Source organism: Scyliorhinus torazame, chromosome 4 (genome assembly GCF_047496885.1).
Source record: "Scyliorhinus torazame isolate Kashiwa2021f chromosome 4, sScyTor2.1, whole genome shotgun sequence".
In the NCBI taxonomy this organism is placed as follows: Eukaryota; Metazoa; Chordata; class Chondrichthyes; order Carcharhiniformes; family Scyliorhinidae; genus Scyliorhinus; species Scyliorhinus torazame.
The window spans coordinates 106975432-106989217 of NC_092710.1; the positions used below are offsets into that span (position 1 = coordinate 106975432).

Genomic DNA, 13786 nt, shown 5'->3' on the forward strand with positions numbered 1-13786 from the left:
AGACATAGGGAGAAAGTGCAAATTGAACACAGTCACCTGAGGCCGGAATTGAACCCGGGTCCCTGGCGCTGTGAGGTAGCACTGCTAACCACTGTGCTGTTTCCTGAAGATTAAAAAAATTATGAAGTTCCACAAATCCTTCAGTAGGATTGGTTATAGGATTATACAATTGCTTGCCTTGTTCACTCAGTTCCCAAATGCCCAGTTTCTCTCATTGCTAATTTGCACATTCAGGAACTTGCTTTGAAAAGAGAGTAAAAAACCAAAACATATATTAGCAAGTTTCATTAATGACATATGACATTAGATGCAGTGCCACAGGAAATTTTGGTCCATTGTAATGGTGCTGCAGATTGGTGCACAGTTGTGTGTATGTTTGCGGAGCGTTTGGTTCCTTAACACAACCGCAGAATACTAGATGCTGGAAATCTGAAATAAAAACAGGGAATGCTGGAGATACTCAGTAGGTCAGGCAGCATTTGTGAGGAGAGAAGCCTGTTCATGAGCTGGACTTTACAACCCTCTGGGAGCAAGTTGGTCCGGGGGGGGGCATAAAATTGGGCTCTGGTGATGTTCTCGGTGCCAACCCAATGCCTCCACTGCAATTTTACCAGCAGCAGAGGTGGTATTGTGAAGTCTGCCCACCTCAAATAAAACCCTTGAGTGGCAAAATTAATGATCACTTATTGGCCTCTGGGATGTTACCCACAACAGGAGGTGACCACACCAAGTGTGCAGCCCTGCAGGCTCACTACACAGGGCGAATAGCTTGGCAAGGTGGGGGAGGAGGTTGGTGGGAGGGGTTGGGGGAGGAACAAGATGTGGGAGGAGCAGGAAGGAAGGTGGGGGAGGAGGGGTTGCCTACTTTCCAAATTGTCTTCCTACCCTTCTCCGCAAGTTAGTTGATCATGTTATCCACCATTATTTGCAACTGGATGTGGCTGGACTGCAGAGCTTGGATCTGATCAGTTGGTTGTTGGACCGCCTAGCTCTGTCTATCATCTGCTACTTCCAATATTTAGAATTCATATAGTCCTGAGCTGCACCATTACCAAATTTTTAGATATGCTGCTTTTGACATACCCTCCTGCACTCTTCATTGAACCAGGGTTGAATGTTGACTCCCTAAAGCCTGTCACAAGTAGTGTGACAGAGTACACTCCACTTGCCTGACTTGAGTACGGCTCCCAACACTCAAGAGCCTCAACACTAGCCAAGGCAAAGCATCCGCTTGATTGTTGTCATGTCTGCTATCTTAAATGTACACGCCCTCTACCACAGTGGCAGCTGTGTGTACCATCTACAAAATGCATGGCAGCAATCCCTTGAACGCCTGAACCTCTACCGTCTAGAATGACAAGACCAACAGATACATGGCTCTCCTCCAAGTCAATCATCATCCTAACTTGGAAATATATCACCGTTCCTTCACGGTCACTGGTTCAAAATCCTGGAACCCCCATCCCTTCAGCAAATTTAAGTTAATCGGGGACCCTATTGCATAGATGATACCCCAAAACTCTTTATTAGTAATTTGATTTAATTATCAGCTTACATTACAGTGCAAGTGGGTTTCAGAATTATATGAAATGAGTAAATTAAGCTGTATGATTTATTAGATTCTGTGAGCCTTTCAGTGAAATGTTAAAAGCTATTGCATGTAAGAAATGTGTGCAAGGGTGGCAAGGCGGTGCAGTGGTTAGCACTGCTGCCTCACGGCGCTGAGGTCCCAGGTTCGTTCCCATACCTGGGTCACTGTCTGTGTAGAGTTTGCACATACTCCCCTTGCGTGGGTTTCGCCCCCACAACCAAAGATGTGTAGGCTAGATGGATTGGCCACACTAAATTGCCCCTTAATTGGAAAAAAAATGATTGGGTACTCTAAATTTATAAAAAAATTTAAAAATTTAAATTAAACTGATTTCTCAAATCTTTGCGAAGTAAGTATCTCTGAAAAGAAAATTACATATTTGCCATGTATGGGGTTGTTGGGATTGTTTTGGTGCTGGTCTGTTCATTTGAAATTTAATTTTGTGGGACTCATATCTTCCAGGTTTTTATTTGCTGGGTGGGGGTGGGGACTGGGGATTCATGATAATGGTGAATAACTGAGGTCCCACTTTCCAAATGTAAGCAACAAGCCAGATCCCAAATTGAAATCATCCTACCACTAAACCATATTGACAGTGTGATGTGACTTTTCTTGTAGGGAAAAGATTCCCTGCACGGGCTCTGTATTCACCAGCCACACAGACCTTTGAGTCAAAAAATCCCCGTGCTAACCTCCTCGTTAGTAAGTGGCAGCAGGTCTGGTTGTTGGCCCTAGACAGAAGACGGAAACTCAATGATGCACTCGATAGACTGGAGGAGGTAAACATTTTACAAACTTGTAATTTGAAAAATTAAATGACAGGGCAACCTGTATATTCCTATTAAGCCTGTGAATAGTCAAATGGAATAAAACCATTTTGAAAGTTTTACATTGACAAAGGAATGCAATTGGTGATATTCCCTCTGATGTAAAATTCACACTTTTGACTGCGGAAATGGCATCATTTCTTTAGGGATGGTGAAAACTATTTGTTGCTTCAGTAACTTGCTGCATGTTAATAATAATAATCACTTACTGTCACAAGTAGGCTTCAATAAAGTTACTGTGAAAAGCCCCTAGTCGCCACATTCCGGCACCTGTTCGGGGAGGCCGGTACAGGAATTGAACCCGCGCTGCTGCATTGTTCTGCATTACAAGCCAGCTATTTAGCCCAGTGTGCTAAACCAGCCCCTTGAAATAGGCTGTGGATTTTGCCGAATGAACCATAAGGGTCCCTCCTGTATTTTACCAAATCCACCACATGGGGAACTCCTAGTTTTTAACCAAATAAGCATTAGGCGGAGCGTTTGGATGTTTTTCTCTGAGCTTTATCATTGCATTTTTTAAGGAGAATTGTATAAATCCTGAATATGGCTTGTTTTTCTGGATTATGTGCAGTGTTTTCCAACGAACATTACATGTTGTGCAAAATATATTAGCACAGACATACCACCATGATAACTTTCCAATGAGTGAATTTTTTCCCTCTAATTTATGTATGCAGAACTTCCTCAAAGATTACAACTGGCAAATAATCGGGTTTAATTATTCATACCAAATGTCTAATCATGCAACTGGAACATTTTAATGTTTATATAAGTGAGCAATTAAAATGTTTTGTTGGGCTTGCTTACTTTATTTGGTAAACCAACTGTTTCCTTCATAATGCAAGATTATAAATTTACATACTTCTGTGTTGTAGATATTTAAGGAATTTTTTAAGTCATGTTTTAACCTGCTCCTACTAGAATTTGCTTTGGATTTCTAATAGTATCTCAAACAGTTGTTATTCATCCAAATCTTTCTGGGGTATTTGTGCTAGTAGGATTTTATTTTTAATCCAGAGAGGGAAGGGGGAAGGTGCTGACTTGTGGACCTTCCCATTAAACTTTGGTCAGTGATCTTACTGAGATTATATATTTTGTTCAAAAGTAACATTTTATGGAAGTTTATTGTGACCTTGTTTCTCTTAAAGCTGAGGGAGTTTGCCAACTTTGACTTTGATGTTTGGCGAAAGAGGTACATGCGATGGATGAACCACAAGAAGTCCAGGGTAATGGACTTCTTCAGGCGCATTGACAAAGATCAGGATGGGAAGATCACAAGACAAGAATTTATTGATGGAATCCTCTCCTCAAGTGAGTGTTGAAGAATCCCTTAGTGTCTCCTGAAACAGAAACCTCTATGTTTCCCAAGCCACTTAGAATCATATTCCGGTACATCAACCATTTGATTTATGTAGTATACTCTAACATACTGCTGTGCTGCAGAAAAAGAGGGAAAGATTTCCTCACCAAGGTACATTCCTCTTCCGCCCCTGGTAGGATATTCTACACCCTGACAAATATATCTGCTGCTAATCTTGTGTTTTCGGCCATTAGCTAATGACTCGCCATCCAATGGAAGCAGTTTTTCTTGTTTAATTTATCAAAACCCTTTGAAATTTTGAATGCAAGTAATAACAAAACAAGTGAAAATCTCGAAAAAAACGGGAAATGACGCTTCCTGATGACGGATAGACAGCTGAAATATGGGGCTGGATTCTCCGGCTGCGTGTTTCTCAACGATGCGCTGTTCGCTGGCGGCGGGATTCTCTGTTCCCGCTGCTTGTCAATGGGGGAGGGGGCGCGCTGATGGCGGGAACAGAAAATCCCAACAGCCGGAGAATTACGGCCATAGTTTATCCTTTCTCTCCATCGATGATAGTTGGCCAGCTGCGTATTTCCAACCTATTCACTTCTATGTCATCACTTTGAATGTTTGTGTCACACTCCCTCCCTGTTGTCTTGGATGCCAGCTCCTCTTTAGCCTGATAATCTGTTGTGAATATAAAACTTGAGTAAAAGTTTATTTGACTATTTCTCATTTATAAGTGACCTTCCAATTTACCTGATTGCTGTTCACCACAATTGGATCTGATTTTCCCTCACGTGACACTGTCACATGCACAACGTGCTTACACACACATTTGTACATATTTTCCAGGAAGGGCCATCTGATACATTCAAGAGTGAATGTCCCAGTTGACCTTTGTCTTTCTCTTAGCCCACGAACACTGAGATTATTTTTAATATGCCTCTGCCACCTTGGTTGACATCTGATTGATCAGCACATACTGGAGATCGAACTTAATGACCTTGTTGCCATATCAGACCCTGTACAATTCCATATGTTGAACCATCGGGGAGCCTGAATCTTACTAAGTCTTGAGCTGGTAGAAAATTAATAATTAAAGAAATGGTATCTGTTGTGCTGTTATATAGTAATTTAGTTATGTTCATAGGTTTAACTTGGAAGAAGAACATTGTAACAATATTTAACTAAATGTTTTTTTTTTACTGCATTGTTCTATAGAGTTTCCTACAAGCCGGCTGGAGATGAGTGCGGTGGCAGACATATTTGATCGAGATGGAGATGGCTACATTGATTATTATGAGTTTGTGGCAGCCCTTCATCCAAACAAGGATGCTTACAAGCCTCTTACTGATGCTGACAAAATAGAGGATGAGGTATACTATGATTGTACATAGAATCTAAACTTTGTATCCTGGAATGACTCAACACTTGATACAGGAAGGTTTTGGTTAATTCTGAGAGTCAGTAAAGAAATCCATCTATTAATTTTTTTAAACTTGAGTACTGATATTCGATCTGATTTAACTCCTAGTGCTCCTCTGTGTGATCTTTACAATGCGCTGAGATGCTTTCAATGTCAACCTTCTAATACTGCCTCACTTTGTACTTCATTGTAGGTGACACGGCAAGTAGCAAAATGTAAATGTGCAAAAAGGTTTCAGGTGGAGCAGATAGGGGAGAACAAATACCGGGTGAGTGTTGGAATCTTTTCCATACCTCAGGCTGATTTTGAGCAATAATCTGTTTGACTTTGAAACGTGTAAGCTTCAGCTCTTTGGATTGTTGAAGATCAAATTAGAGGCAAACGGTAGCTTCAGTTAATGCCTAGCCAGTAAGTCTGTGAATGCAGAAACCTTCCTACTAAAGCAGTGTTATTCTTATCTTGCATTCTAAATGGCAATCATATTTGAATGTCAGAGTTGTAGAAGGAAATGACTAAACATTTACATTACGAACTGATAGCAGCAAGTAATCAGCTTTAATCTGGAAACAATCTAAACACAAATTCAAGGTAAGTGCCAGCTGCTACAGATTTAGATGGTGACAAAGCTGTATTTAAAGAAATATTGGGCGTAAATTAAAACAATGAAACGTTGCTGATATCGAGGGCGCCTTTAAAAATGTCAAATCTATTTTTTTTATTCCTAGTCAATATTTTGTTAAGAAAAGGTTTGGCTTCTGTCTGTTTCTAGGATTAAGTGGGCAGAGGCACAAATTTAAAGTGTGTCAGATGACCCGACATCCCTGGAATATAATTCTGCAGGAATTAATACCTTCAGAGCAGGGGAGAATAACCCCTAAATAGAGACTCTGAAAATACCCATTAATCTTTTCAAATTGATATCTAACCTTTCCTCGTAGCAGTAAATAATTCATCACTCACCACAATTCAACAGAGCTTCACGATTATAATTAAAGTGGGAAAAAATGTTGAAGCATATTGTAAAGCAAGGAAGGTCAAAACTCTGCAGGAAAAATGGAATTAAAGTCTTGTTTTTTTTCTTAATTCACCTTGCTTGTGTAATCAGCTCATTGTACGATTCTAGATTCATACAGTGAAAAAAAGAGACTCTTCGATCCATATTCTCTGTGCTGGCTCTTTGAAAGAACTCCCTATTAGTTCCCCTGCTCTTTCCCCGTAGCCCTGCATGACCTTTGAAATTATTTATCCAACTTCCTTGTGAAAGATTCAATTGACCTACCTCCATCACCGTTTCATGTAGTACATTCCATAGTACGACTCATAAATCAAATTCTCTTTTGTCAATAACCTTAAATCCACGTTCTCTGGTTACCTACTCTCTGTTAATGGAAACAGTTTCTAGTTACTTACTTCACCTTTACTGAGTATATTTAAATTGTTGTAATTTGTTAATTAAAGCCGGCACACTGGGGCAAATTAATCAACATCTGAGGGAGAAAAGTTGAGTTATGGATGTGACCTTTCATCAGAATGGTTTCAACCTATTTCAGATATCTAGTTTTTCTATGGGCGCAATCTACGGGCCGTGTTGCGCTCAAGCAAGAGTGCAGCGCGGCCAGTAAATCCTGGGAGGCGTGGGCTTTCCGGCAGTCTTTAAACCTTGCGATCTACCCTGATCTTGTGAGGCATCGGAAAGATTTTGAACACCTCTCATCCTTCTCCAAGGAAAACTGTCCCGGCTTCTTCAATCTGTCTGTGTGGCTGATGTTTCTCATCCCCAGAGCCATTTTTGTGAATCTTTTCTGCACTCTTTCTAATGCCTTCACATTCTTCCTAAAGTGTGGTGCCCAAGGACTGCTGGACATAATGCAGCAACTGGGTTTTTCTTCCTTGCTTTTGTACTTTATGCCCAGTTTATAAAACCTGGGATCCCGTATGATTTATTAGCCACTCTCCCAACCTGATGCTGATGTGTGGAAATGGAAAAACAGAGTTAACGTTTCAGATCGCTTTCCAGCATCCACAGTATTTTGGTTTTGGTTTATATATAACCGACACGTTTTGCTTTTTGTGTTAAATATAATGGGCAAGGTTTTCCTGACTTTCACGCCGGCGGGATCCTCCGGTCCTGCTCACAGCCCATTCCCACCACAGGTTTCCCGGTGGCAAGGCTTGCATTCAATGGGCAATCTCCTTGTCAATGGCGGGACCAAAAGACCCGGCCAATGGCAGCCCACCTCCCGCCAACGCAAAACACGGCAGCGGGTTGCTTGGTAAATCCCATCCAATATCATTATTCACAAAATTCCTTGAAAATCTCTTAATTACAGAAAGAAATTTAAACTCTACAGCTACATAAATGTTCCAGTTATATAGCACATGTCATTTTGTACCACCATCTTGTACAGTAATTATACAGTACTGTGGTGCAGGTTTTGCAATTGGGCAGTAGGGATGGAGCCAGTTGAAAAAGAGTTGTCTTGTACCTCTTTCATATACAGTACTTTCCTGCAATATATTAATGCAAAAAAGGACTTCAGTTGTACTGTTCACAATGCATATTTGCATAGAAATTTCACCATTAGTAGACTGGTGTAACGAGCTGTGAATGTGGGTTTCTACTTTGTTCTTGGTAATGTGAGCAATGATTATAATCATTGCCAGAGTCTAATATTTCCCTGCTTGATACAATGTCACTATATTGACTTCCAAATGCCAGGAATAAGCAAGATTATGGCAAGGGGTCCTCCTTTCTGTCATTAACTGGAGGATGGTTACTTGAAAGTGCTTGAAAGTTTTGTAAACTTACAATACATCTGGTGTTATCATTTCATGAGCCCTGCCAGATTCAGCCTATATTGTCTGAAAGGTACTGCTAAATCATACTAACAAAGTTAATCAAGATTTTCTTATTGATTGCCCTTTGTTGTTGAGGTATATATGTAGATAACAATTCTGTATTGTAATTTTCCAATCAGGTGGCAGTGGGGGAAAAAAATCACATTCATCTCTCTTTGAAATGTGTCTGAGTTAATTAATGCCCGATGCTGTGCTGAGCCAATCTCAATTGGGTTTGTATTTCCTGGATGAGAAAGACAAGGTGAGAAATCACCTGAGGTTGCAACACGTGATAGTTATCCAGTGACTTATGCTGGATACCTATTTGTGTGTCCAGTGAGGATGAGATCATCGGTGATACCTGGCACAACCATTATTGTCTGGCTTCATACAGAACTGATCCCTCGCATGAGGCATTGGACAGTCTGTCACCATCTGCGGAACTGCAGCCCAGATAAATCACTATCTCAGAAAAGAAGGGGAGAAAGCAAACAAAAACAAAATGATCCAAAAAATAAGAACAGATAGTTTTGTACCCTGTTACAATATAGGAATGTCACCACGCGCCTCAGCAGGATCTGTGCTGGCCTTACTTGCCTTGTACAAAAATTGGGGCTGCAATTCTCCGGCCGTTGGGATTCTCTTGTTCTTGTTGGCAGCACACCCCCGCCCGTGGGTTTCCCGGCAGCATTGGGTGGCTTCAATTGGAAATGCCACTGCCAAGTGATGGTGTATCGAATCCTACCGCCTGCCAAAGGTGCACCGCAGAGAAACAGCGTCTGGGGGACTGGAGAATCCATCCCTGGAAATCGCATCTTCAATTTTGCATTAGTCATTGAAAAACAGTGTTCTATTTGAAAACCAAAGCTGTTGTGACTAATTTTCTTTTTCTTCATATTTCTTCCATGATTTAGTTCTTCCTGGGAAATCAGGTACAGAACAACATAAATGTCTGGTGTGTTTTACCTGTTGTGCTGTGTGCTAAAGGCCAATAGTTGCTGCTTTGTGGCTTTCCAAATTTAAACTAGTTGGACACAGAGAACCTTTTCCAGTCTGTTGTCCAATGGCTTATTTTTGATTATTGGGGATAAAAGTATCAATCTCCGCTGCTCCTGTCCTTTTACTGGTTCTCTATCCTTTCAACTCAGCTATGTAAACTGGGCAAAAAATAAGGCTTGCAACTGCAAAAGTTAAATGTTTGATGTAAAACAATGATTACTGGTTGGAATAGAAAATCACTACAAATATTATTTTAATTCTCACTCTACAAGTTAATTTGCTGCTGAAGTGGTTCTTGCTGCCCTTTTTTTGCAGTTTGGTGACTCGCAGCAGTTGCGTCTAGTTCGCATCCTGCGCAGTACAGTCATGGTTCGTGTTGGAGGAGGCTGGATGGCGCTAGATGAGTTCTTGGTGAAAAATGATCCCTGCAGAGGTAAGTTGTGAAATATAGTTTGACTGAACAGCACTAGCTTTTGTACGGGGTGTAATAACCTCCACAAGATAATCATATGCTTGCCTTTCTGTTAATGGAATTTTTAGCCACTTACATATTACAAGAGAGTTACAGGCAAATGTGGCATGAAGCAGGTGTCAATAATGGACCAGTGAGTAATGTACCGTTGCTGGCTCTAGCTAGATGTATTTTTGGAGGTTTCCTCTCATAATTTATTTTCTCCACCGTTCCACATCTACAATCCTACTATTGGCCACACAAACTAGCCCATTCACATGATGCACCCACCCTCCTTCACCATGTGTAATGTCACAGACTCTTGGTTACCTGATTGAATGATTCAGTCAAAGAGCCCATCAATATTTTTTACAACTAGTAAATTGTGGAAGAAAATGAAAACAACATAGTTTCTTTTTGAAGACCCGGTGACATTTCTCATGAGATTTGGCAGTGAGCTGAATGTCAATCTTTAATTCAATGAGATTTCAGAACCAGTGTTGCAGGCCTGGCAGCGCTGCTTATTGTTCAGGCATTAGAATTGACGTCAGGCATAGCGGACCATGGTGGGGGAAAGAATTAGTCAGGTCGCTGTCTAGTGACCTTTCCTTGAAACTGCTTGCGTGTGGAATGGATCGGGCTTATCCACATGTTAGCCAGTTGACCCACTCAGTCCAAGCTCAAACGCAAAGAATGTCCATTTGAGTGAACAGAACAAGTGTTGCCTTGCCTTATAGCACACCAAGAGTCACCAACTTGACTGAGGGGGAGGGTACTGAGGGAGGGGGTAGGGAAGGGGCGGGGGTGAATTGAATGCTTTTAAACAAATACAACGCAAAAAAATTGAATTGAAAATATTTATGTATAAACAAGAATAGACACTTTTGTTGTACAAATAACTTGAATAATTATTAATTTATTTATATGTTAAATGGAGTGTAAATGATCTCTCACATATTGGTTTTATCAGTCCTGTGCTTGGTCCTAGTTCCTACAAAAAGTTTCTTCTCCATTTCCTTTGATGTGATGCGATCCCTTTATCATTTCTTCTAGTTCATCATCATGGGAGTAAAATGTTGCGTTCGGAATCAAATTCTTCAATTACCAGTCAGTCTCCTATAGGTTGGCAATCCTCTGTCTCTTTTCCTTCCCCTGTGTGCTTTCCTATTCTGTATGGCTTAACCCTCCTAGCAGCTTACAGCAGGCTTTTCGTGTTTTAAAAAAAAGAGAACTGTAATCCAATGCGCTTTTAGTTTTTTTTAACCAAATACAGAATGATCGCCCATTTTGAAATGCATGTGAAGTTGCTTACATGACTTTTTTCTTTTACCCGCAGTAATACTCACTGCAAGTAAGTGGTCACCTTGTCTGATATTGTAGCATCCTCCTAAGTGGAATGTAACTATCTGTTCTGCCTGAAAGTGTGGTGTGCTGTTTTGAGCTTCTGCACAAGTTATTTGGAGCTGGGTTTGTTTTAGTGGGTCCCTGGGCTTCCTTAAACTGACTGCATGATGTTAATGGAGTCTGAACTCTTGCATAGTTCACAACATGAAACTGAACTGATTCCTTTAATACTATCAGAATTTTTATTTTTTATTTCCATTTAAGTTCTGAATTTTGCTGGGCTAATTCATGTCATGCTGCATACATACACCAGCCCAAATGTTGAGTGCTGCTGTCGCAAGTTCTGTTGCTGGTATGGATAGGCTATCAATTCAGATTTTAGTATTGTTTCATCATTCTGTTACCACCTTTTTCGTCCTCCTGTACACTTTTTATTTCCACACTTCACCTTGTCATTGCAAGTTTGATGCTGGATTGAGGCAAAACCAATGATTTGAAATTGAACTGGAGTTTCACCTCTTCTTTTCAGCCAAAGGCCGAACGAATGTTGAATTGCGTGAGAAGTTCATGCTTCCTGAGACCCCCGGTCAGTCCATGGCTGCCTTCCGATCACGGGGTCGGAGGTCACGGCCATCGTCGAGGGCCGCTTCTCCCAACCGGTCAACCTCCAGTGCCAGTCAGAGTGTATCGGTTCCACCCGCTACTACCAGTACTCCTCCTAAGGTAAGGTTGCACAGCACTATTAACTTCAAGTGTATCCTGCAATCAGTATATCTTAGCAAGCCAGTTATTTTAACCCAGTTCATCTGTTCAACAGCTGGTATGTTGCTTAATTGCATTGTTGTAGCAATCTCCCTTTTAACATGCTATTTTATTACATTGCTGATTGTCTAATTACACTGCCATAGCTGTCTTAACACATGGTCCGGATTTCAGTTTTTGTGTCAGGAATTGGTTGTGAAGAATTGGCAAGTGTGCATTCACTATAACCCAATAATTTACAGGGAGCTAAACGCTTGTCGGATATCATAGATTGCTTTACTAATCCATCTCACTTTTGACTCTTCATTTGAAGGGAGTCACAGAGTCATCATCATTGTGTTTTAAAATTTTTACTCCTCCATACTTACATTTCCTCCTCCATGACACTGTTTATTCCTGCTCATTTTATTTTATTGTCTTAATTTCCATTCATTTTCAATGTATCCTTGTTTCATACAGACACCCCAACATTTAATCCGCAATTATGATAAACCATGGTTGACAAACAGCAAAACATCAAGTCCTTATAAGTCACCAGAATCCCCTGAACGCCGAATCCCATCTCCAGAGGTATAGTACGGTGAAGTACTCCCAATCTAAGAAACAACTGTTGGTAGTGGTCAATCTGCTCTACGTTGCTTTGACCTTCAGTTTAGTTAGCTGTCTTAGCGAGAGCTGTGGCAAACCTTTGATGCTTGGAAAATTCTGGGAAGGATTTTGTGCTGTTTTTCAGGATTACAAATGTTTTTTTTCTCTCTTACATAGTTGTTTGTAATGTGAAACCTAAACTTGTGAGAAATTATGAACTTCAAACACTCTTCTGGAATTCCCCTTATTACATTGTCTTTCACAAAGATGGATTAAACCAAAAGATGCAATGACGGCAATTTTCACTAATCTGATTTTAAAGATTCATTGCTGGAAATAAATATTCAGTATCTGAAGTTAACCTTCTGGTTAAACTTCACTTTGTATTGAAAACAGAGTGGTTACAGGCTATTAAACATTATTTTGGGGTCAGAGGGGGTTTGGAGGATTTGACAGCTTTAATTGGTTAATATCGAGGAGTTTTATCAACAATCAGTAGTTTGCATTAGTGTAATATTATTGGTGGGAGCAATCTGAATTCCGGGGTCCATGCAAAAGAATATTTAAAAGGTTGAATCCTGAAAAAGAGGCCCTGTTGAATCCCCGTTGCTTTCGAGCTGCAATGCTAGAAAATAGTTGAGATTTTTTTCCACACTTCTGCAGAGCACTTCTTTTGTACATCCTGTGACCTCTGAGTTCTAGCGTTCACTTAACTTCAGAGCCGTCTCTCTATAATGCCCATGGTCTTTCCACCAACGTTCATTCTTCTTCATTCATTTCATCTTCTTTCAGCATCCAGAAGGAAACATGTGACTTGTCGGTCTTTCCAAAGTGCTTTTTTCCCCTCATTTTAAAAGGTCCACCTTGTGCATGATGAAGTAGTTTGCTGTCTGTGAAATCCACACCGGGACATAATCAGCTGTTGCAGTTTCTGGTGTAGCTTCTGTGATTGCAGATTTTCTTGAATGCTTTGGTTCTTTCCTTCCTGAAATCAGCTCAGTGTTGCACCATTAAAGCCAAACAAAACTATTCTTTAGATGCTGTGGGACTGGGTGAAGGAACTTCCACATGTTCTCCTGACCAACCACCGTAAATTCTGCAGAAACCCTAAAGGCATAAAGGGCTACATTTATCCACTTGACCAATTTAGCTAGGATTCTACCAGTCCATGTTAGCAGATCAAGAGAATCCACATGGAAAATCCAGGCCTACAAGTGTCAAAAAAAAACCTAATTAGTATTTGAAACATTGGGCGGGATTTAACGGAACTGAAACAGAATCCCATGTCGGGCACTATTAGCCTGGTATTTCCCGTTGCTGGTAGTACTGAGAGCAAACCCACTATTATTTCTAGGCCTCGGTGAGGAACGCCTGTTGCTCGTTTTAGCCTTAGTTTAATTGCTCTTGTTCTGTCACCTTTGCTCTTGAGTTGCCAGGTATCTTTCTGATACCGCCACGTGGTTCAAGTCCGAGTAATGATCAATAATCCAACACACCGCTTAGTAAGAGTTAAATCAACGCACGTTTATTATATACAGCAATCAATACTTGTACATTAATTCTACTTCTAAGCTACTTCCTACAACTAACAGGCCAATACTTAACTTTGGAAATGGCCCACCAGGTCAGGGAAATCAATGGCCTTTCGTATGGG

General features: G+C 40.7%; 1 protein-coding gene across 20 annotated transcripts in view; it reads left to right on the plus strand.

The window, feature by feature from the left end:
* Positions 1 to 13786, plus strand: part of dst (dystonin) — a 779292-nt gene that overhangs the window by 754893 nt on the left and 10613 nt on the right. For 12 of the 20 annotated variants that reach the window (XM_072498412.1, XM_072498427.1, XM_072498419.1 and 9 more), the window contains 9 exons: positions 2210 to 2370; positions 3567 to 3729; positions 4946 to 5100; positions 5344 to 5418; positions 8903 to 8920; positions 9303 to 9420; positions 10492 to 10560; positions 11312 to 11505; positions 12004 to 12114. In XM_072498412.1, the coding sequence (XP_072354513.1) occupies positions 2210 to 2370; positions 3567 to 3729; positions 4946 to 5100; positions 5344 to 5418; positions 8903 to 8920; positions 9303 to 9420; positions 10492 to 10560; positions 11312 to 11505; positions 12004 to 12114 (1064 nt within the window). Of the gene's footprint in view, positions 1 to 2209; positions 2371 to 3566; positions 3730 to 4945; positions 5101 to 5343; positions 5419 to 8902; positions 8921 to 9302; positions 9421 to 10491; positions 10561 to 10774; positions 10790 to 11311; positions 11506 to 12003; positions 12115 to 13786 lie in introns of all 20 variants that reach the window. The other 8 variants (XM_072498428.1, XM_072498429.1, XM_072498415.1 and 5 more) reach the window with 4 other exon arrangements.